Source organism: Polypterus senegalus, chromosome 5 (genome assembly GCF_016835505.1).
Source record: "Polypterus senegalus isolate Bchr_013 chromosome 5, ASM1683550v1, whole genome shotgun sequence".
NCBI lineage: Eukaryota > Metazoa > Chordata > Cladistia > Polypteriformes > Polypteridae > Polypterus > Polypterus senegalus.
Window position 1 is genome coordinate 115,553,675 of NC_053158.1, and position 26,228 is coordinate 115,579,902.

Sequence of the window (26,228 nt, forward strand, 5' to 3'; positions counted from 1 at the left end):
CTAAAGAAAAAATGTTTATACAAAATAAAAAACAAAAGTCCTGGGAAAGGCCATCTAAGTGGAATACTCTTGAAAAATGTTAGAGAGAGCAGCTCAAAAATATATTTTTGATGATCAAATATTTATTGAATATCAATTATAATAGAGGATATAATTTTTGCTAATAAAATAAAAAAAGGTAACCACTGGGTATCCCATAAAATAAAAAGTCAAAAGAAGGCAATAAGGATGACAGTATTAACAGCATAAATATTACCCTACCCCACCCCTACCACCCAAAAAAATGAGCTCTATTAAAAATAATAATAATTATAATAATAAGTCAAAATAAAATTGCCTGAGAAAAGCCTAGGAAGGGAATGCAACCTAGATGTCAGGCCCTGTTGAGATAACATATAAGTAGAAAGCAGAAGAGAATAGCAGAAATCATATGCCATAAGATTTTCACTGTGAAAATAAGATTATCTTATTAAGAGCAGAAGAAGCATTACCCAAGTATAACAGGATTCCATCTGCATGAAATGATATTTTATGAAGGAAAGTGCTTAGCCGTAATTGGAGGTGAATAGTTTGTGGGAATAATGAGCTATGGCTAGAGACATAAAAAGCACCCCAGTCTGGCACCTTCAAAAAATCTGAATGGGTTGAGAGATGTTTGAATTAATAAGTATAATCGGTATAGGTGAAGAATAAATGTTTAAATCTTATTAATAAAGACATAAACAAATCCAAATGATCTCATAACCTGCTAAAGGAAATTCCAGCACATGAAGCCAAAGGTCTTTTCTGTGTCAAGAACTAATAAAACTGCCAGACTAGATATTGGGGTTGCAACAAAAATATGGAAGAGGCAGCACATATTATCATCTGCCTGACAAGAACAAATACCTGATCAGGGTAAATTAATTTATGAATAACTGACTAATCTTTTTCAAAAGATGTTAACTAAACATAACTGAAAGTTTGTCACAGAAATCAGAATGTGAGGCAGCGGTGAGTTAAATCGCTAATAAAGGGTGCAGGGAGAATGCTCTGCAATACAAATTGGATCATCGAAACAATATAATTAGTTCGTGACAATATTATAATTAACCAATTATGCTGCAGGAGATTGCAAAAGGGAATTCTACTGCGTTGGGCCATTCAGCAAAACCTTTAACCCAAAAAATTGCTCCAGGGCTCTATATAATGACTGACTCAGTACCAAAATGTAAAACTACTGTGGCATGCATATGCGCATTGGAGGCGGCCCATGGTGGGCTCTAATGATGGTAATAAAAACTTATTACAGATCCATTTCAAATTTAATGTCTCCCTAAAATATTTGAAAAAGTAGTTGCCAATCAGCTTCAGTCTCACCTGACATATCACAATTTATTTGAGAAATTCCAGTATGGCTTCTGCACCAGTCATAGTATAGAAACGGCACTAACACATGCTGTAAATGACATTCTGATATCCTGTGATGAAGGAAACCACACTGTAATTATGTTGTTTGATTTAAGCACAGCATTTGATACCACTGAACATTCTGTTTTACAACACAGGCTGGAAATGGACAATGGGCTTACGGGCAATGTCCTTGCCTGTTATATTTCCAATTTATCAAATTGACTAGCAAAATATCCGCGCTTCACAGCGGCGAAGTACTGCCTTAAAATTTTTAATTAAACCTTTTTAAACTGAGAGAAAATATACCAATAATTATTTGTTAAGGATCTCTTTGTATACCACATTGTCATTTCGGCCCTCCAGTTGTAATATGACCAAGCTGTGCGCTGAGCTTACTCTTGAGCATGCAACGTACAGTTGTCCAAAGGTGTAATATATTAGGCTATTTCGGTACACTTGAAAGCGACAACTGAACAATTCAGCGGCAGCCATCAACTCATATGCAGAACCATAGGTGAAGGGCTTAAGCATTCCACTCTTATAGTGCTCCTGTGCAGTATAATTATCTCCTGTACTGTCATCAGTCCACACCTTGAACCTGTCCCAGTCATTCAATAAATAAGACACAATGTTCCTCTGGATACCAAGTGTGAGCCTGATATGGCCGTGCAATATGTAAAAAAGAGAATGGAAAAGGCAGGTGCCATCTCCGGGCATGGAAACCACTCGGTAAGTGACAGTTCTTTGATCGATGGTGATCACCTCGATAGACATGTTAATAGGGGTATGGTTGGAACGATAAAGGAAATGGGTACCTGAACAATGTAAAGGAAGTCTAAAATACCTACACAATAACTATCATCATAATAAACGAACAATAAAACAGCAGAGAAGCCATGAATTAAATAAAAAGGCTGTAGTTATCAGGAGGGAGACGTGAATCTCGTGGCGAAGCAAGGAAGGGAATGTAGAGACCGGAGCGACGGACGGCCTTATACAGTGGGATGCAAAAGTTTGGGCAACCTTGTTAATAATCATTATTTTCCTGTATAAATCGTTGGTTGTTACGATAAAAAATGTCAGTTAAATATATCATATAGGAGACACACACAATGATATTTGAGAAGTGAAATGAAGTTTATTGGATTTACAGAAAGTGTGCAATAATTGTTCAAACAAAATCAGGCAGGTGCATAAATTTGAGCACCACAAAAAAGAAATGAAATCAATATTTAGTAGATCCGCCTTTTGCAGAAATTACAGCCTCTAAACGCTTCCTGTAGGTTCCAATGAGAGTCTGGATTGTGGTTGAAGGTATTTTGGACCATTCCTCTTTATAAAACATTTCTAGTTCATTCAGGTTTGATGGCTTCCAAGCATGGACAGCTCTCTTTAACCACAGATTTTCAATTATATTCAGGTCTGGGGACTGAGATGGCCATTCCAGAACGTTGTACTTGTTCCTCTGCATGAATGCCTTAGTGGATTTTGAGCAGTGTTTCGGGTCGTTGTCTTGTTGAAAGATCCAGCCCCGGCGCAGCTTCAGCTTTGTCACTAATTCCTGGACATTGGTCTCCAGAATCTGCCGATACTGAGTGGAATCCATGCGTCCCTCAACTTTGACAAGATTCCCAGTCCCTGCACTGGCCACACAGCACCACAGCATGATGGAACCACCACCATATTTTACTGTAGGTAGCAGGTGTTTTTCTTGGAATGCTGTGTTCTTTTTCCTCCATGCATAACGCCCCTTGTTATGCCCAAATAACTCAATTTTAGTTTCATCAGTCCACAGCACCTTATTCCAAAATGAAGCTGGCTTGTCCAAATGTGCTTGAGCATACCTCAAGCGGCTCTGTTTGTGCTGTGGGCAGAGAAAAGGCTTCCTCTGCATCACTCTCGCATACAGCATCCCCTTGTGTAAAGTGCACCAATGGTTGAACGATGCACAGTGACTCCATCTGCTGCAAGATGATGTTGTAGTTCTTTGGTGCTGGTCTGTGGGTTGACTCTGACTGTTCTCACCATTCGTCGCTTCTGTCTATCCGAAATCTTTCTTGGTCTGCCACTTCAAGCCTTAACTTGAACTGAGCCTGTGGTCTTCCATTTCCTCAATATGTTTCTAACTGTGGAAACAGACAGCTCAAATCTCTGGGACAGCTTTCTGTATACTTCCCCTAAACCATGATAGTGAACAATCTTTGTCTTCAGGTCATTTGAGAGTTGTTTTGTGACCCCCATGTTGCTACTCTTCAGAGAAAATTAAAGGAGGAGGGAAACTTACAATTGACCCCTTAAATACTCTTTCTCATTATAGGATTCACCTGTGTATGTAGGTCAGGGGTCACTGAGCTTACCAAGCCAATTTGAGTTCCAATAATTAGTTCTAAAAGTTTTGGAATCAATAAAATGACAACGGTGCCCAGATTTATGCACCTGTGTGATTTTGTTTGAACAATTATTGCACACTTTCTGTAAATCCAATAAACTTCATTTCACTTCTCAAATATCACTGTGTGTATCTCCTATATGATATATTTAACTGACATTTTTTATCGTAACAACCAACGATTTATACAGGAAAATAATGACTATTAACAAGGTTGCCCAAACTTTTGCATCCCACTGTATAGGCAGGCAGCCAACAACGTGGGAGGCGTTGGGATGGGGGACCCAACGCAGCCTCACACGGCGACCGAGCTGCAGGCTATGGATGTATTATGTACATAAGTAGGATTCAGTTAGTGTTGGGAACCCACATACCAAATTTCTTGAAGATGGGCCCATAAGTAACAAAGACCGTTGGAAAGTTCAATATGGCGGCCGACAGTGGAGTCATACCACCGAAATAAGTACGTACATTGGTTTTGGTTAGCGCAGGGAAGCTGCCTACCAAATTTCGTGAAGATGGGGCCAAAAATAAGAAAGTTCAACATGGCGGATGTTGTCAACCGTTATGACCGTTACGCATAGAATTTCAAAATGAAATCTGCTTCACTTTTGTAAGTAAGCTGTAAGGAATGAGCCTGCCAAATTTCAGCCTTCTACCTACACGGGAAGTTGGAGAATTAGTGATGTTGGAAAGTTCAATATCATGGCCGACAGTGGCATTAAACCACCAAAATATGTATGTACATCGGTTTCGGTTAGCACAAGGAAGCCGCCTACCAAATTTCGTAAAGATGTGGATAGCCTTCTACCTACACGGGAAGTTGGAGAATTATTGACGTTGGAAAGGTCAATATAGCGGCCGACAGTGATGTCATACCACCGAAATAAATATGTACATCAGTTTTGGTTAGCGCAGGGAAGCCACCTACGAAATTTCGTGAAGAAGGGGCCATAAATAAGAAAGTTCAAGATGGCAGACGTTGTCGACTGTTATGACCGTTACGTGTAGAATTTCAAAATGAAACCTGCTTAACTTTTGTAAGTAAGCTGTAAGGAATAAGCCTGCCAAATTTCAGCCTTCTACCTAAACAGGAAGTTGGAGAATTAGTGATGAGTGAGTGAGTGAGTGAGTGAGTGAGTCAGTGAGGGCTTTGCCTTTTATTAGTATAGATTCCAGTATGTACAGAAATGGGCTGACAGTACCCCATCATTATACACAGAAGTGAAATATGGTGTCTGACAAAGCTCAGTACTGGGACCTTTACTGTTTTCTCTTTATATGCTTCTACTGGGAACTATCATTAGAAAACAACACTAATCTTAATTTATACAGAGATGACACCTTTCTTTTAGACCAAATCAGATTTTCCTGATGATGTCCTTAATTAGATGAGTTAGTAAGTTGAAGGAGTAGATGGATGACAGCTACTTGTCTTTGAACACAGATAAAACAGAAATGTTAAATTATTGTAGAGAATGATGTCACAACAATATTTTGTCATTTTTTAACTTGTTTGGAACCAACATTAGTTTTACTGAATCACCCTGCCATTATCCATAACACTAGAATGTCATTTAAAGTGCACATTACAAACTATCCAAAATATGCTTCTTCCATTTTAAAAAATTTGGTAAATTAAGGAATTTTCTAAATATTCAGGATACTTATAAATTTACACATGCATTTATTTCTAGTAGGACTGACTACTGCAATGCAGTGTTCACTGGCTGTTTAAATCGTTCTTTATACAGCTTTCAGTTAATTCAAAATGCTTCTGCAAAAATTATTACAAAAACAAGAAAATACAAACAAATAACAGCAGTTCTTAAGTCCTTACAGTGGCTCCCCATTAAGACAGATTTCAAACTCCTTTGAGCAAATAAAGCCTTAAATGGACAAGGTCCTGCTTACTTAATTAATTAATTACAAATAGGAGTGTGTAATGTGCATCATCTACGATAATATCTTGTTATTTTATCAAAATCAAATCAAATCAAAAACACACCTTGAGGGTCCATACATTCACCGTCTCATGTAACCTAACAGTATAAACTACTGCGTGTGCGTGCACAGTCAGCGCACCACAAATAATAATAATAATTCTTTGCATTTATATAGTGCTTTTCTCACTACTCAAAGCGGTCAGCAATTGCAGGTTAAGGGCCTTGCTCAAGGGCCCAACAGAGCAGACTCCCTTTTGGCATTTACGGGATTTGAACCCGCAACCTTCAGATTGTCAGTGCAGATTCCTAGCATCAGAGCCACCACAAGTGAAGCTAGTGGAGCTGCCTAAAAGTGAATGAGCACAAACAGCACAAGGGGATAAATAGCCTCGCAATCTACGTTGTCTGATTTAATTGCAAGATGTGGATTATCCTCACTCACATGGAGGTGGTTTGGCTTTGAAAAGACTGGTGTTGCTTTAAAGACAGCAATGTGCAAATTATGTAGGAAATAGTTTGTCGCTAAAGACACAAACTTGTTTTACCATCTGTGAAGCGAAATAGGTCTAGCACGGAACCCTGTACGTAGGTGTCAGGTCAATGTCTTCAATTTCAAAGCACTTTTTTTTTCCTTTCACTATTTAAAACACTCATACAGATCCAGAAGTCTTTTAACGACTATTTAAAAAAAAAAACACACAGGGATTCTGAGAAAGCAAATGGCATACTTCCATTGAAAAAGAGATCAAGAGCTACTTGATAATACCTATGAAGGACAGTGTTGTAAATCCACTTGAATAGTGGAAAACATAGTAAGTACATTTTCCCCAAATTGAGGAACTGAGGTTTTCTGCACCGGAGGAAATGTTGTAACATATAAATGTACTAATCTGTAGCCAGATGCTGTGGACAGACCAGTGTTTCTTTCATACAACATGCAAGTTTCCTCAGTAGAATTTTATAATTGTTTTATTTTTTCTGATATCTTTGTGCAATATTGGACAGAACTTGAAGTTAGTAATTTGTTTAAAAATTCATTCACCCCAAATCAACCCAGTAACTCCAAGAGCAGTCAAAATTCCAAACATCAACCAACAACTAAACTCCTTCATACCAACGCCCTCCACCCTGCTACCTCACTCTTGAACTTGTAAGCATAAATCCCACCAACAGAATACACTTAAACTGAGTGAATGGAGAAAAAACTCACAAGCCACTCACATCACACCCACTTAAAAATTGAACGAAACAGCAAATTGGAGCAGAACAACATCACTTTTGGGGGGGCAGTAGAAAAACAGAACACCAGGCCCTCAGCATTCATTTAAAACACACACCAGTTAGCCGGGAAGCCACACCCACCCTCAAATGAACAGAACAAAATAATCCTCCCTCCCAGAAAATAAAAATGCCATTAGCCAAAAATACGTTAACTGTATTATGGGAGAAACATGCCGATGACACCAAACAACATAATTAGGCAGATGCCCAATTATTTAATAGTAATACAAAATGTGATCCTCAATGCCTTTTAAAACACTGCAAAATTCAGAAACAGCAACAGACTCCATTGCACACTAGAGGAATATGATCGCGGCTGATTCTCCTACTGGATAAAAGTCATCTTGGCTTGGAAATTGTCAAAAGCCTCAGGCTGGTAGTTTCTAACTGTCAAAGACTACATGCCCTTACCCATGGGATAGCTTTTAGATGAGCTGTATACAAGAGAAATGAATGTAGGACAATTTCATAAGCTTGCTTCATTACTGGAATAAAAGCCATTTGAGCCTGAGTAGTAGCACGACTGAAATTGGGATAAAAATACATGCATTGGCCTTCATAAGAGAGACTAGAGGCTTTCTCTGCACCACTCTCAAAACCATCTGCTAGTCTTGCATAATTCAATCATTTCAAAAAACAGAGGCCTCGAGGAGGAGGAGAAAAGTTGTCAGCTAAAAAGTGTATCTTGTGGCAGCAGTCAATTTTGGGGGAAAAGTTTGAAGACTATAGGCCACAGTCTTTTTTAAATTTAGTAGCACCTTCAACATTATCTTTAAAACCAACAACACAAGTGAAAAGGGATTAAATAGTTTTATTTCTGTGAGTAAAATACAGAAAGCTTAGGGAGAAAGTGGGCATTGCAGGAGAGATTAACTAGCCAGTGTCCACGAAGCAGTAAAGGCCACGTTTTCTCCCCCTAAGTCACATTTTTTAAAATCTAATTTTCTGGTTGTATTTGGAATATGGAAGATCCTAAAGCTGGAGAAACAAGCCACACTAAGTCCACTGGCTAAAAATAAAAACAACAAACTTTAAAAGACTTTAAAGCAGTGTCAGAATTAATTGGTGTACTTTCAAAGTGTTCCTTTACTTTTTTTGAGCAGTTTATATAAATATATACAGTAAATACTCACTGATAAGCTCTCACACGGATAAGACAGGGCTTGATTTTACCATATAATTTCCAGTATTTTATAAATGTCAGTCGTATAAGTCGAATGCGGAAAACTTACGCTATTGATCCAAGAGATTATGAAATGTTAACGTCCACTTGAGAGATTAACCACGGAGCAAACTGCCTTTTTTTTGTATGCATTGTCTCTACATGACCACATGGTAATACCCAAACCATTCCGAAGCAACGATTGCACGGTTTTGTGTTTTTTGTATCTCACAGCCTCATACACCTTTATCATAAGAGCATCCTTTATCTACGATGGAGAGTTCAATCAGAAGAAAATATGAAGCTGGTTTTAAATTAAAAGTCATTGACGTGGCAAAAGAAATTGGTATCTGCACTGTTGCAATACATCTCTTACATATATTTCTCTTCTGGTTTGTCCTGCTTCCTCTTCAAAACCGTTTCTCCCCACACGCAGTCCACACAGCATTTCTCGATTCCTATTGGTTCATCCTGCATCCTCTTCAAAACCGGTCCCCCCCACACGCAGCCCACACGGCATTTCTCAATTCCTATTCCTCCTCTTCTAAACCCTTCCCCATGCTGCCTGCGGCCTCCCATACACTCCCACGACACTTTTCTCGATTTCTATTCCTCCTTTGGACTACCGAGTTCCCCGCTCCTCTCTCATGACCCCATTGGTGTCACGTCACCACCCTATATCTAGCCTGACCACGTGACCTTTCACTTCGGCCATGTGTACACCTGGGAGTCTTTTCCGTCATAGACATAGAATTACTAGACACCGCATGACCGGCAGCATCGTACGTCAACGTCTCCGCCATATTGCGAGTGGCATTGCTGTGAAGTGAAGTAATGGATAAAGATGCCTCACGCATGTGCTGCTTGGGATTGCACAAACCGCTGTACGCTCCAAACCAGATCTCTGGGGATTACATTTCATAGGTAAGGCTGAACAATTGTTTTGGTTATATTTGACCATTAGAAAATCCCATTTTATAATCGTAGCACTCAAGGTCACCTTACAATAAAATTAAACAACATTAGTAAAATTAAAACAAGAGAATGATAGATCAAAAAGCAATAATTAGCAAACAAACAAATAACTGGCAGTAACAGTGCAAAATTCACAATTGGTATGCCAGTTTGAAAAGATAAGTTTTGAGGGCATTTTTAAAATGTGTTATTGAATCAAGCTGACGTATATGAGAGGGAAGAGAATTCCCGAGTTGAGGAGCTCTATGAGAGGACGCTCGAGCTCCCACAGAACAGAGTTTGATGTGTGGTACAGAAAATAGAGCTGCGGAGGAGCACCCAAGTGAGCGAGAGGAGTGCAAGTCTGTAGGAGCCAGTGAAGTTGAGAGAGAATAGGTGTAATATGTTCAGTGGATTTAGAACAAGTTATTATCCTTGCAGCAGAATTTTGAAGAAGTTGTAAGTATTGGATAAGTTTTTGTGGGATAACCAATACTTCAGTACTGTGTTGCATAAGAACAGGACGGAGTCTAGAAATGTTTCTTATATGGGAGGAATTATTTAATAATAATAAATTATTATTATTATTATTTAATAATTGCCATTATTAGTGTATAAATAGATATAAATAATTGCATGTAAACGATTCGCCCAAATCTGTTGTATGCAAATGATACTGTTTTAAAAATTGTTGTTTTTTCATCAGAAAACCCGGTTTCCACTTCTACCTGTATTAGTTTAAATGGCACTTTTGCCACTCGCAATAGGGCGGACGTGCTGACGTATTGTGTCGACTGGGCAACACAGTGAATGCGGCGTCTATGTCTATGTTTTCTGTAGCCTGCTACAGGAAGGCACTCTCTCGACCATTGGAATTGGTTTCGCTCCTTGCTATTTTCGTTATACTGCGATGGTTGTTTCCTAAGCCTTTGTTATAAAATGAACGACAATATCTTCTCTGTCGACGGGTTTTTGTACAACGTCCTCTCTTTTCCAGGATCCAACAACTGCCTGTTCCTATTAGTGGATCATTTCTTGACACAAACGGTTGACGAAGGCAATGCACTCTCACTAAAACATAAGGCAGTAGATTTCTTTGCATCACATTGGGACAGATTTGGAGACGTTCTTCCTGTTGTTCTTTCCAACGCAAGTCGAGTTATCACAACAAGTCATGAGTACTATCAATACATGGCAACATCTGGAATTTATGGTGGTGAAGCACAAATTCAAGCTCTTTCCGAGATTCTCCATGCTACCATTGTCATTTACTTCAAACATGACCCCAACATCCCGCATTGCATTATGTTTGCAAAGATTTGCGTTAATCTACAACAACCAGTCTTCAGCCACAGTCAGTTGTACATGGCTTTTTCTAGGGTAAGATCTTTCAACTCATTATCTGTCATCTCCAGCAAAACACCTATTCACAACTGCGTCTTTCAAGAAGTATTTATTTCTTCTTGATTTCTGAATTCCTTTCTCACCATTTTCCATTCCTATTCTTAGACAGCCGTATGCTACAGAGGGCATCGGCTAGGATCAAATATAAATTCTAAATGTGCAAAGAGCTGGAATATCATACATTTAATTTCTGGTACTAAATTAAGTCTAATTATTCTTCAGTACATCCAACTCTACTCAAGGGAAAAAAGACAATCCTGTATAAGTACATAAAGTAGGAAATGCTTTGATGCCTTTTTAACTTTTCAGCAATTATCCAACATAAGGTCTTTATACATCACTGCAGGCTACTTCTGTGGGAAGTAAGTTGGGCATAAAAAAAAAAAATAAATAAAAAACAAAATGAGTTAAATTGTATAAAATTACACACTGGTTTCCCAACATGATTTTGTTTAACCATATTCATGTTACTGGGAGCTCCCCTAGCTCTACTGGTGGCATTGTACTGACATTGTACATAGCTTATCAGAGAAAAATATTCTAATACCTCCTTTGTCACTAAAATGTTGTCAGTCGTGAAAAAAAGATAATGCCATCCAGTATGGCACAGTACTTAAAGTTAGTAATTCTGTAAGTAAACATATTTCAGTGAATGTAATGTATGTAAAAGCAGTTTTTTTCCATGACACAGACCGCTTTTTAAACAGGATTTTTAATTGCAATGACTTGTTATGGATAGTAATTGCTTTGTGTGCACTGGATGATATGAAGGTGAAAAGAATTTGCAGTGGGTGTTCAGTGACCAAAGTATAATGCGCAGTGAAGATGCAAGTGTCCAAAGAAGTGAAAACAAAGTTCATTGTTCCTCATTTGCATTGACTTACTAGAACTTCTGTTATAGCTATATTATATCTACCACTTTATACCCTAGCTACATTTTCGCAACTCAATAAAAAAATCAGCTCATGCAGTAAATTGATAGGTATGTGTTGAATTAGGTCATTAACACTAGAATTACCAGAGCCTACGAAAAAACTCGTAAATCCGTCCCACCTTAATTCGCTTCTTAAATCCCTTCACACCTCTCTGCCAGCATCCTTTGTCCTCTAAATGTGCTGATAAACTCAGGCTGCAAGCAGCCAGCTATTCCATCCCCCCACCAACTTAGAATGTGCAGAAACTTCTCCCAGCTCATGCCTTGATTGATTTTCTGGGAGTGAAGGGGAGTTTTAGAGTGGAAATAATAGATCTTTATTTGGAACACATGCATTTCATGTCTGTTCCGTTTCTACAGTAATCTGTGTATAAACACATTGTTAAAACAGAAACGTTTGTTGTATTCTAGTAGTAGATGACAAAATGTAGGCATAAACTATATAATGTATGAAGCCTGAAGTCCAAATATCAAAGAAACGACTTCACAAAATGTACAAATCTAACACAACAATTGCGCTTTTATTCAAAAATATAACTGCAGAAACAAAAAGCCCCTTAACATGCGACATTGACACCCGTTTATTATGACTGCCTCCGTGGCGTAATAGAATCAGCTGCTGACTGGGAATCAAAAGGTCGCGAGTTCGATCCTGTACCACTCTGTTTTGAGAAGTAAACTGCTCTTAGTCTTACTATTTTAGAATAAAAACATACATTTGATTTCAGTCTGTAACAGCTGGTGTAATTCATGATACTTGTAAAGGTTAGCTTTGTTTTTTTTTTTTTTTACTCGGTTTTATTATCTCAGCCGCATTCACGAGCCCAAACACACCCCACCCCCGCGTCTGACACTGCTGTTTTCACATAGACGCGCTATAACAGAGGTAAACTCAGCTCCTTTCTACATCGGAGCAAGAATGCACATACCATTGCTTGCATACTAGTGTCAGCAGGCACTTTTCGTGGCATTACACACATTTTTGAGCATGCCCTCTGCACACTACTTGTGACTTTAGGCTTTAGGAAGTAAGTAAATAAATAAAGGTAAATCGTACCATAAAATGATTTCTTCAAAACGTCACATATATTTGTCTCTTTCTTTTTTTAAAAGGTGCGTAGATCACCGCCAGCATGCTGTAGCACACAGCATCTGGCCACCTGCATGTTCTTGCGCGCACTGAATGAGAGACAATTATACAGTCTGACTGAGAGAATCAGACTGAAAAAGCAAACATTTAGAAATGGCATACTTATTACAGCTGATCTGACGCTGTTCGTTTTCAAATAATATTGTATTAGTGCAACGATGTTTTCTGATTGGTACTATTCAGGTCATAAAATGATTTCTTCAAAATGTCACATGTATCTGTCTCCTTCTTTTTATTCCGCTGCTGCGCTTACATCGTGCACCAGAAGGCATGAGCTTATTCAGTGCGGCAGGAGCACGCAGGTGGCCGGTTGCTTGTACTATCACAAGCTTTTTTTTAAAATGTGCGTTAATCACCGCCAGCATGTTGTATGTAGCACACAGCAACTGGCCAGCTGCATGTTCTTGCGCACAGTGAGTAAGCTCCTGATCTGACTCTATGTAATAGCGCCAGCATAAATTCAAACCCGATCGGACACGGTTCGTTTTCAAATAATATTGCATTTGTGTGATGATGTTTTCACATATATTGTCTCTTTCATTCAGGTGTGTAATAGAAACCACAGCATAGAGAGAAGTGTGTAAAACGCTTTTTACAGTAAAAGGCGATGGAAAAAGAAAAGATGATGCAGCATCAACAAGCTTCAGTTCTTTATTTACCTTTAGTCACCTTTATTTATTTACACACTTCCCACAGCGTAAAGGCACATGTAAAATGCAGAGCTTCCTATATACATATACAAAGTACAGCGATGGCAAAAGTGCGATGTGCATTCTTGCTCCAACGCTAGATCTGTAGTGTATCACGATACATTCTCTTACCAATGGTAGCGAAATGAAGTGTCTGTGTGCACTTTTGTGGCATTACACATGTATTTTTTGAGCATATCCGTGCCAAATAAATAACATTTGAGCTATAGTGCGTCTCCAATAAATTACATTCGAGCTATAGCGCGTCTTTATGTGATCTAAACAAATAACATTCAAGCTATAACGCGTCTCCAAATAAGTAACATTTGAGCTGTAGAGCATCTTTGTGATGCAATTTTTCACATAAAGGCGCTCTATAGCTAGAATGTTATTTATTTGGCATGGACATGCTCAAAAAATACACGTGTAATGCCACAAAAAGTTCATGTAGACACTTCATTTAAGCTTAGCATTGGTAAGAGAATGTATCGTGATACACTGCAGAGTTATAGCGCGTCTTTATGTGAAAACAGCAGTGTCAGATGGGGAGGGGGGGTGCTTATGGAAGGATCCTGAACGTGACCGAGAGAATGAAAAGTGAATAAAAAAAAAAACAAAGCTAACCTTTACAAGTATCATAAATTACAGCAGCTGTTACAGACTGAAATCAAATGTGTTTTTATTCTAAAATAGTAAGAATAAGATGAGTTTACTTCTCAAAACGGAGCCATGAGGGATCGAACTCATGACCTTTTGATTCCCAGTCAGCAGCTGATACCATTACGCCACCGCGCCAGTTGCAGTGAATATGTGTCAGTATGGCCTGCTAAGGTGGCTTTTTTTTCTGCAGTTACACTTTAGAATAAAAGCGCATTTGTTCTGTTATATTTGTACCTTTTGTGAAAGTGTTTCTTTGATACTTGGACTTCAGGCTTCATACATTATATAGTTTATGTCTACATTTTGTCATTTACTACTAGAATATGAAAAACGTTTCTGTTTTAAAATGTGTTTACACAGATTACTGTAGAAACGGAACACACATGAAATGCGTGTGTTCCAAATAAGGATCTATTATTTCCACTCTAAAACTCCACTTCACTTCCAGAAAATCAATCAAGGCATGAGCTGGGAGAAGTTTGTGCACGTTCTAAGTCGGTGGGGGGATGGAATAGCCGGCTGCTTGCAGCCTGATTTTATCAGCACATTTAGATGACAAAAAACCCTGGTGGAGAGCTGTGAACGATTTTAAGAAGCAATTTAAGGTGGGAAGGATCTATGAGTTTTTTCGTAGGCTCTGGTAATTCTAGTGTTAAATACATAATGTAATTCAAATGATAAATGTTTTATTTTATTTAAGTAGGAATTTGCCAGGTCTTTCATGGGTAAATTGGTTTATTCAAATAAGCTGAAGAGTAATATAGAATCATCTCAGTTCTGAAGTTAAATTATACAACCCCAATTCCAAAAAAGTTGGGATATGGTGTAAATTGTAAATAAAAACAGAAAACAATGATTTGCAAATCTCATAAACCCATATTTTATTCACAACAAAACATAGAAAACACATCAAATGCTAAACACTAGAATTACCAGAGCCTATGAAAAAACTCGTAGATCCATCCCAACTAAATCGTTTCTCACCTCTCCGTCAGTGTCTTTTGTCCTTTAAATGTGTTGATAAGCAGTAAACAGCCTGCTACCACATCCCCCCACCCCACACAGTTTTCTCAGCTTAAGTCGGTTTACCTGCGTGTCAATTGCTTAGAGTTGTATAAAGTGAGAAGTCAAGCTAAATCATCACCTTTTATAAATACTGTATTGTTATTTGGAACACATGCATTTCATGTGTGTTCCGTGTGTACAACAATCTATATACAGTAAACACATCATTAAAAAAAGAAAAATTTTTCATGTTTTAGTAACAATTGACAAAATGTAGACATGAAGTTTATAATGTGTAAAGCCTGAAGTCCAAATATCAAAGAAACACTTTCACAAAAGGTACAAATATAACAGAACATGTGCTCTTCTATTCAAGAAAATAACTGCAGAAAAACAACCCGCATTACTATTTTAGAATAAAAACATACATTTGATTCCAGTCTAACAGCCGGTGTAATTTATGATACTTGTAAAGGTTAGCTTTGTTGTTTTTTTGTTTTTTTTTATTCAGTTTTATTCTCTCAGTGTTTATTTGATCTTTGGCCTTCAGGCTTCACACATTTTATAGTTTATGCCTACATTTTGTAACATTTTTACTAAAATATGAAAAAGTTTCTGTTTTAACATTGTGTTTACACAGATTACTGTAGAAACGGAACACACAAGAAATGCTTGTGTTCCAAATAACAATGTATTATTTCCACTCTAAAACTCCACTTCACTCGTAGATAATCAAAGCATGAGCTGGGAGAAGTTTGTGCACGTTCTAAGTCAGTGGGCTGGAATAGCTGGTTGCTTGCAGTTTGTTTTTATCTGCACATTTACAGGACAAAGGAGGCTGGCGCAGAGGTGAGAACAGTTTTAAGAAGCGATTTAAGGTGGGACGGATCTACGAGTTTTTTCATAGACTCTGGTAATTCTGGTGTTAAGGTGTGCCGGATTTTCGAGTTTTCTCATAGGTTATTCTGAATTTCATGGCAGCAGGACATCTAAAAAAAGTTGGGACATGGCCATGTTAACAACTGTTTAGCATCCCCTCTTCTTTAAACATCAGTCTGTAAATGTCTGGAAACTTAGGAGACCAGTTGCTGGACTTTTAGGAGACAAATGCTGCCCAATTTTTGTCTGATACAGGATTCTAGCTGCTCAACATTCCTTGCTCATCGTTGTCATATTTTTCATTTCATGATGCACCAAAAGTTTTCAAATTGGTGAAATATTTGGACTGCAGGCAGCCCAGTTCAGCATTTGGACACTTCTACTATGAAGCCATGCTGTTGAAATAGATGCTGTATGCATGCTGAAATATGCAAGACCTTCCCTGAAAAAGAGGTCATCTGGATCAGAGCGTATGTTGCTCTAATACCTGTATATCTTCCTTAACATTACAGATGTACAAGCTGCAAATTCCATAGGCAATAATGCACCTCCATACATCCAGAGATGTAGGCTTCTGAATATATCGCTGATGACAAGCCGGATGGTTCCTCTCCTTCTGAGTACTGAGGATGCAGCATCCATGTTTTCCAAAAAGAATTTCAAAGTTTGATTTGTTTGACGGGCAGCACGGTGGCGTAGTGGGTAGCGCTGCTGCACCACAGTTAGGAGTCCCGGGTTTGCTTCCCAGGTTCTCCCTGCATGGAGTTTTTATGTTCTCCCCATGTCTGCATGGGTTTCCTCTGGGTACTCCGGTTTCCTCCCCTGCGGTTGGCTATAATCAGCGCTAGCAGACCACAGTGACCCTGTAGATAGGATATAGCGGGTTAAATAATGGATGGATTTATTTGTTTGACGACATAATAGTTTATCATTTTGCCTCAGTCCATTTGAAATGAGCTTTGGCCTAGAGAACATGCCAAAGATTCGGGATCATGTTCACATACTGCATGGCTTCTTCTTCACATGATAGAGCTTTAACCTGCATATGTGGACGGCATGGCAAATTCTCAGACAATGACTTCTGGAAGTAATCCTGAGCCCATGCATTGATTTCCATGAGAAAATCATGCCTATTTTTAATGCAGTGCTGCCTGAGGGCCCAAAGATCACAGGCCTCCAATATTGATTGTCATCCTTTTCCCTCATGCTAACAGAGATTTCTATTGATTCTCAGAATCTTTTGATATTATGTACTGTTGATGATGAGATATTCAAAGTTTTCACAATATTACATTGATGAACATCATTCTGAATTTTTTTTAATTTGAAGATGAATTTTTTTGCAGATTGATGAACCTCTGCAATCTTTACTCCTAATAGACTCTGCCTCTCTAATATGCACTTTTTATACCTAATCATGTTAGCGACCTGTTTCTAATTAATATAATTAGTTTCAAAATGTTTCTTCAGCTGCTTCTTTCAAGTATCACTTTCTTTTCCAGGCTGTTGTTGCCCCCATCCGAACTTAATTTTGAGATGTGTTGCTGCCACCAAATTCAAAATGAGCTAATATTTTTCCATGACATAGTAAAATGTCTCACTTTCATCATTTGATATGTTTTCTGTGCTCTGTTGTGACTACAATATGGGTTTGTGAGATTTGCAACTCATTGCATTCTGTTTTTACTTACATTTTACATAGTGTCCCAACATTTTTGGAATTCAGGTTATACATGGCCTAATATTCATTTGTAGAGCAGAATTTCAGCTAATACTGAATTAAATTTAACATGTATGTACCACATTACAAATGGTTGTGTAAGCAAACTGTTTGAATTTAGAAAAATAAACATTATTTAGGGAAAAACATCAGATATCTAAAGCAACAGTCATGTGAAAAGTACGTACACTCCATGAAATGGCTTTTGTCTTTTGCAATGTGGAAAAGGCAAAATAAATTTATTTTTAAACATTAGAACAATCTAGTTGAGAACAGGCCACTTAGTCCATCAAAGCTCACCAGTCCTATCAAGATAACTGCACAAGTTATATACAGTATATATATAATATTATTATGGGCATTGAATAATAAAAATGCATATATACAAAATTAAAACGGCCCTCAAGCTACAGGGTTTGCTGTGAACTTTTTTCTCTTCCAGTAACTATGCCCAGTCCATTCCAGACATCCTTCATGTTATTCTGAGTGAATTTATTTTTTATTTTATGCATGTAAGCTTCCTTTCCTACACTCAGCATTTTATTTACATTGTTAAAGAAGCTCTGAAAGATGTATGTCACTGAATTTGAATGATCTTTTTCTCATTTACGAGACCTTTTAGCTCCTTAGTAATCCAGGGTTTGTTGTTTGGAAAGCATTGCTTCTATTTATAATTGCTTCTATTACTTTGCCTATGACACCTGTTACACTTTCTGACCTTTAGTTACATGGAAAATATTTGCTACCCTCCAGTGTTTAGAAACATCCCCAGTGTGCAGAGATTAAAAAAAAAAATTGGCCAAGTGTTATATGTACTCATTAACTTCCTTAACCCTAGAATTACCAAAGCCTATGAAAAAAAAATATATATATCTATCTATCTATATCTATATATATAGCAAAATACCCGCGCTTGGCAGCGGAGAAGTAAAAAGAAAAGGAAACATTTTAATAATAACGTAACATGATTGACAATGTAATTGTTTTGTCATTGTCATGAGTGTTGCTGGCATATTATATATATATATATATATATATACATACAGTAATCCCTCCTCAATCGCGGGGTTATGCGTTCCAGACCCCCCCGCGATAGGTGAAAATCAGCGAAGTAGAAACCATATGTTTGTATGGTTAATTTTATATATTTTAAGCCCTTATAAACTCTCCCACACTGTTAACATTATTAGAGCCCTCTAGACATGAAATAATACCCTTTAGTCAAACGTTTAAACTGTGCTTCATTACAAGACAGAGATGGCAGTTCTTTCTCACAATTAAAAGAATGCAAACATATCTTATCTTCAAAGGAGCACCGTGAAGAGCAGATAATGTCAGAGAGAGCGCTAGCTAAGAAAAGCAAACAATCAAAAAATCAATATGTGCTTTTAAGTATACAGAAGTTGCGGCATTTTGTAGAGGAGCGTCCTATCTTCTAGGCAAACAGCCACTGTGTAAACAGCCACCTCTGCTCACACCCCCTCCGTCAGGCAGAGAGAGTGAAAGAGACAGAGAGAAGCAAACAAAACAAGCGCCACGCGGGAAGCAAATCTTATAGCATTGAGGAGTTTTAGTTAATATGTAATACATACTCTGATTGGGTAGCTTCTAAGCCATCCGCCAATAGCGTCCCTTGTATGAAATCAACTGGGCAATCAAACTGAGGAAGCATGTAACCTAAATTAAAGACCCATTGTCCAGAAAGCGTAACCAGTGAAAAACTGATATATATTTAGATGTGCTTACATTAAAAATCCATGATAGAGTGAAGCCGCGAAAGTCGAAGCGCGATATAGCGAGGGATTACTGTACATACATACATACACACACACATATACTCTGGGGTGCCAAACAGGCAAATAAATTGATTTTGTGAATATATAAAGTCGGCGTCAAAATATATAAAGTCAAAACTTGAATATATAAAGTCATTCCTGAATATATAAAGTCAAAACTTGAATATATAAAGTCACTGTCGGAATAAATAAAGTCTGCGTCAGAATATATAAAGTCAGCGCTGGAATATATAAAGTCAAAACCTGAATATACAAAGTCAGCATCGGAATTTATAAAGTCATTCCTGATTATATAAAGTCAACATCGGAGTATATAAACTCACTCCTGAATATATAAAGTGAATGTCAAAATCTATTGATTGAAACGACTCTGAACTGAACTAAGTTAACAAAAACGTATTCAGAAAAATTATTAAAAAAAACACTGTTCGGTTAATGTTTTGAAAATGATGCATGTGCCCTGCCCAGGATTGGTTCCTGCCTTGCGCCCAGTGTTGGCTGGGATTGGCTCCAGCAGACCCCCGTGACCCTGTGGTCAGATTCAACGTGTTGGGAAATGGATGGATATTCCAGCGCTGACTTTGTATATTCTGACGCTGACTTTATATATTGAAGTTTTGACTTTATAGATTCCAGCGCTGACTTTATATATTCCGAAATATTCCAACGCTGTCTTTATATACTCAGGTTTTGACTTTATATATTTGGGAATGACTTTAGGCTATATATTCAAGTTTTGACTTTATATATTCAGAAACAAGTATTGACCTTATATATACCGACGCTGGCTTTATATATTAAACGTTTGACTTTATTTATTCCGACAGTGACTTTATATATTCGCAAATGACTTTATATATACAAGTTTTGACTTTATATAGTTAAATGTAGTCATCATTGCATAACTTTTTCTTTACCATAGAAATTTAAAGACTAAATTCAACTTCCATTCCTAACAAAGATATTTCTGGCAACTAAATAGAAGCTACTTATATCCAAATTTGAGCTATTGAGCTGTCGCCTGCCTGCCTGAATAAATCACCCTCGCCGCTCTTACTTTTTACCGCTCATTTAATCATGGCTAGTGGCGAAAAATTATAAAATGGAAGGAGGAATACACTGAGTATGGCTTTACCAAAACAATTATTGATGGCGAATCGATTATTCATAAAGCTTCAATTGGTGATCTGTTTTTCTGTGTTAACCTCATATTTTTTCATACTTCTTCTCAAACCAAGGGGGTGCGAGGCTAAAATGAATCGGGAAGCGCTGATCAATGTAATCGGTGTACCAGGAAATCATGCATTGACAGAAGTTCCTTTGCTTGTGATTAAATGCGTGATTTTTAAAGCGTTATGGAGCCCATGCATCGAAGCTTCTCAGCTGTGCTTGTGCTAAGAAAAGGAACTATTTTAAAAATAACACGATTGTCAATGTAACCTTTTGTAAGTAGTGCCTGGAGGATTCAGTGTGGTGATACTCTAGACACAGTGTGTGTATTAACTTGTGGATTTTTGTGCGAGTATTTGGTGGCAGCGTCACAAAGTCGTAACACTGCGTTAGCTGCGGAGCGCAGCTCAGAGCGAAATGAGATGAATGGGAGGGGAGATGATGACGTGACTCCCCCACCCGCCTTAACTGTCAATCCCCCACAAACACAGTCTCTCGGAATTTGCATAAGCACAGCCCCTCACCTGCAATTTTAACTTAGTTACAAAGTGATCAAAACTCTCGCTTATATCCCGCCTCTCATTAAACTTGTATCCCGATTACCCGTGGACATGACAAACGCCAGCGGCAGCCTGTCTATGAACTTAATTTAAAGTTTAGGTTTACACCGTGATTTGTTTCCAAAGTAGCAGCACTCATGAATATGGTTGTATATGTCACTCGCTCGCTTCTTATTGTTTCGCTGCCTTCTCAATTATATAATGCATGTTTCTTCAGCGCTTTTGGAGCTCTTCCTGGTTTTCTACGCACTGCGTTGACAGTCAGTTCACATGATTACGGGAGGCGTGATGATGTCATATGAAACTCCGCCCCCACAGGGCTTTCGAGCTCAACTCCATTACAGTATATGTAGAAAAACAGCTTCCAGTTATGACCATTACGCGTAGAATTTCGAAATGACCTGCCCAACTTTTTTAAGTAAGCTGTTAGGAATGAGCCTGCCAAATTTCAGCCTTCTACCTGCACGGGAAGTTGGAGAATTAGTGATGAGTCAGTGAGTGAGTGAGGGCTTTGCCTTTTATTAGTATAGATAAATATGACATCATAATAAATAAAACAAGAATTACATTATCAAGAATGAAGTGAAATACAGCATTAATGTTGTATTTAAATTTTGTTTTCAGACCCACTTTGACTCCACCGATTAATGTGTTAGTGAAAAAATAATAACAGTTTGACTTTTAGGGTTATTCTGAGGTGCATGCAATAAGTCCTTTACAGTGTCATACACCATTAGCTGAGTTAACCACAGCCAGTGATCTATGTATACAGCTGCATTAAAATTTGTCATGAACCATTAAGCAAATCTTTATGTTAGTAAAGGTGTTAGTTCAGGTGTGAAAAAGCATCTTTGTGTTACGAACTCAAAATGCATATTAACACTTAAATGAACACTTGAATTTTGCAGTTGTTTGCGCTTTAATCTGGGCATACAGTATTATTCCTTCTGAAAGAATAAGGTCTGGTATTCCCTTACAAAGGCAAACTCTACAAAAACGTATTTGGTGTTTGCAACTTTACTGAGCTGTAATTTTTTATAGAAAATTATATAAATTCTGAAACAGAAAATACTTGAAAATAATAAAAACAGACATGTTATCTGTGGGTTATTGCTGGGTACAAAACTGTAAATTATTAAAGTAAGCACTCAGAATATCATTGTACCTTAACAAAGCATTCCTGCACTATTCACTTGCAAGTGAATTACTCAAGGTAGTCACATTAAGATGAATACATGCTTCCAGCTTGTTTGATAGTTTTAACAAATGTGCACAGAATACAAAGTTTGCCTGTGTTGCTGATTTTTAATAAAGTTCAAAGGGATAGTCACAAATAATACCAGCTGTTTGTATTAAGTAGAAAATTGATATGCATCTTTTAAGAAAATAAAAAGATGTGTTAAAATAGGATCAAATACCGGTAATTAATTCTCTCAATAGCCGTGAAAAATTGAAAAAAAAAAAATTCATTTTTTAAACAAACTGAAAAGTCTTTGGGACGGCAGACTTCCCATTCAAAATCCAGAATCGTCCACCTTTGACTCAGTCCTAATCAAACACTGGAATGCTATTGGTTCAAAAATTTAAAGTGACATTTTTACTAAAATACGACTTCACCCTCTAAGCCTGCTTAATTCTGAGCAGAGTTGCAGTGGGCTGAAGCCTATCCCAGCAAGCACAGGGCACATTACAGGAACGACCAGTGGACAGGGCACCTGCTCATCACAGGGTGAACAAAACGCACACATACACATGTGCTAATTTAGTGTCAGCAATCCACCTAAAATGCAGATCTTCATAAAGTGGGAGGAAACTGGAGCACCCAGATGAAACCCATACAAACACAGAGAAAACATGAAAACTCCATGCAGGGATGAATGCGGAAATCTGCCTAAGATTCCAGAGATACCTTATTTTGAAATCCAAACATTCAACAAAACGGCAATATTTTGAGGATACCTAGTATGTTACTAATTTGTACCAACATTATCTGACTTAATATGGATTTATGTTTTACGCATTATACATAATATTTAAAACAACAATACCCTTAATATTATGTTATATATTTAGAGGCAATTTTAATGATTTTGCAGAACACTGGAGTTACAGACCAATAAAAATGTCACTAGCCAAACAAAACAACATAGTTAATCTATATTAAACCATTTATTGGCTCTTGGGCTACTCTAGAAATGATATTGACAGCTGTTACCTCATCATCATCATCAAGTCGAACTCTTTTCAGTGCTACAATCTCATGTGTTTCTCTGTTTTTGGCTTTAAAAACTGTACCATATGTACCTGTAAAAAGAGGAATAAACAGAAATCAGCAAACTACTTCAAGATATATTTTCAAAGTTAATACTGACTAAAGATTAAGATTGGCATTAATCTTGTTGAATCTATAAATCACTTTTTTCAGTTTTTTTATGAAACATGTTATTTAAATATGTACATATGAATCTCCTCTTTAATATTTTATTAAATTTATTAAAATCAAATAACATTCATACTCACAAGTCAAATTTAACAAAACTAGGTTTGAATCAAATTAACCCCGACCCATGAGGAAGAGCTAGGCCAACAGAGTAACACTTTAATAGTAGGATAAAAATATAAACAAATAAATGAATAAATAAATAGAACAGAATAAAAAAGGGAAGAGAATCTGCTTCCTCAATTTAAATGCTTATTCTAAAATGTTATTGATTAGATCCTGTCAGGTTTTTGAAAAGTTTTGCACAGATCCTCTAAATAAGAACTAGATTTTTTCCAATTTTAAATAATATAAACATCAGTTACCCACTGAATTAAGAGGAGTGTGTGGAATCTTCCAACTGAGCAAGGTAAGTCTACGCGCCAATAGTGAAGTAAAGGCGATTATAGTTTGTATGTTCTTCTCCACTTTAAGCCCATCTGGAAGTACACCTAACAAAGCTGTTAGTAGATTAGGAGAGATTGTGACACCAAGGCTGTCTGAAAGACATTTAAAAGATTTTGGTCCAAAATTATGTTAATGTGGTATATGCCCAAAACTTAATGGCCCAATAAAGCTGGAACTTGATTGCAACATTTGCAGGTTGGATCTTTCCCTGGAAACATTTTGGATAATTTTAAATGAGACAGATGTACTCTACAGATGATTTTAAGTTGAATAATTGTATGCATTGCACATATGGAGTTAGAGTGAATTCTGTGTGTTGCTACCTTCTATTCCTTTTCTGAAATGTTGAGTAAGAGATGCTTTTCTCACTGTACTCTAAGACCTTTAAAAGGAAGCGACTTTAACATGTTTTTATATATTACAGAAATTCTGTCCGAGTCTTCAAGACTGATCAATATTTTTTCTGGAATAGAAGTAGGTGGGAGATGAGGAAAATTGGGCAAGTTTTATTTAGCAAAGTTTCTAATTTGTTGCGAAGATGTTGTCAATGTACAGATCTCTAAGTGAGTTAATCCCGAATGTTTTCCAGACATTAAAAAATGCATACGTTTTGAGAGGGTGGGGGAAAAAGGCAGTTATCATGTAGTGGTGTCACAGATAAAAGCTTTTCTATCTTGAACTACTTCCTACATTGGTTCCATATTTTGAGTGAACAAAGCACAATTGGGTTGTTAGTAAATTGGGAATAACTTGTATTTATTGGAGCACAAAGCAAGAAATATGAAGTAGCTCTGCAGCATTTTATTTCTATTACGGACCAAGCCTGTGTATGTTCTATTTGTGTCAATGTCCAGGTTTTTATAGTTTGTACATTTGCCGCCCAATAATAAAATTCAAAGTTAGGTACAGCCATGCCACCTTCTGTCTTAGGTGATCGGAGTAGACTCACACCTGGTGGCATTGATCGTGGACTATCTTACAGATAGACCTCAGTATGTGCGACTTGGGAACTGCAGGTCTGACATTGCGGTCAGCAACACAGAAGCGCTGCAGGGGACTGTACTTTCTCCGGTCCTGTTCAGCCTATATACATCAGACTTCCAATACGATTCGGAGTTCTGCCACGTGCAAGCGTTCGCTGATGACACTGCTATTGTGGGCTGCAGCAGGAATGGGCAGGAGAAGGAGTACACGAAGCTAATCAAAGACTTTGTTATATGGTGTGACTCAAACCACTTACACCTGAATACCAGCAAAACCAAGGAACTGGTGGTGGATTTTAGGATGCCCAGGCCCCTCATGGACCCTGTGATCATCAGAGGAGACTGTGTGCAGAGGGTACAGACCTATAAATACCTGGGAGTGCAGCTGGATGACAAATTGGACTGGACTGCCAATACTGATGCTCTGTGTAAGAAAGGTCAGAGCCGACTATACATTCTTAGAAGGTTGGCGTCCTTCAACATCTGCAATAAGATGCTGCAGATGTTCTACCAAACAGTTGTGGCGAGTGCCCTCTTCTACGCGGTGGTGTGCTGGGGAGGCAGCATAAAGAAGAAGGATGCCTCACACCTGGATAAACTTGTTAAGAAGGCAGGCTCTATTGTAGGAGTAAAGTTGGACAGTTTAACATCTGTAGCAGAGTAACAGGCATTAAACAAACTCCTGTCAATCATGAAGATTCCACTGCATCCACTTCACAGTGTCATCTTCAGGCAGAGGAGTAGCTTCAGTGACAGTCTTTTGTTCGTTCCTCCCCCACACTATGCGACTCTTCAATTCCACCCGGGGGAGTAAATGCTAACATTACTCAAAGTTATTGTCTGCTTTTACATGCATTTTTTATTACTCTTTAATTTAATATTGTTTTTTTGTATCAGTATACTGCTGCTGGATTATGTGAATTTCCCCTTGGGATTAATAAAGTATCTATCAATCTAGGTCTTTGCAGGGTCACCCTTTGGATATCTGGATGTTTTGAAATCCAAATAAATAAGTTTATGATTGAATCTAACTTCTTAAAAAATGATTTATTGATGTATATTGGAATGCTCTGAAATAGAAAAAGCAGCTTAGGAAGGATACTGATCTTGACAGTGTTAATTCTTCCAGCTAAAGTGAGATGAAGGGTAGACCATCTATGCAAGTCTTGCTTAGGTTTTTCCATGCAGACAGCAAAATGTTGTTGATAAAGAGCTTGATGTTTACCCCTAGGTATTTAAACTGATCTGCGATGATAAAAGGGAAGGT

At 37.7% G+C, this 26,228-nt stretch overlaps 1 protein-coding gene across 3 annotated transcripts in view; it reads right to left on the bottom strand.

Annotated features, from left to right (window-relative positions):
* Window positions 1-26,228, bottom strand: part of cdk5 (cyclin-dependent kinase 5) — a 190,006-nt gene that overhangs the window by 159,610 nt on the left and 4,168 nt on the right. For all 3 annotated transcript variants that reach the window (XR_005633748.1, XM_039753250.1, XM_039753251.1), the window contains exon 2: window positions 23,307-23,395. Coding sequence is in view for 2 of the 3 variants with exons in the window: in XM_039753250.1 (XP_039609184.1) it covers window positions 23,307-23,395 (89 nt within the window). In the remaining variant the exon portion in view is untranslated. The remainder of the gene's footprint in view (window positions 1-23,306; window positions 23,396-26,228) is intronic.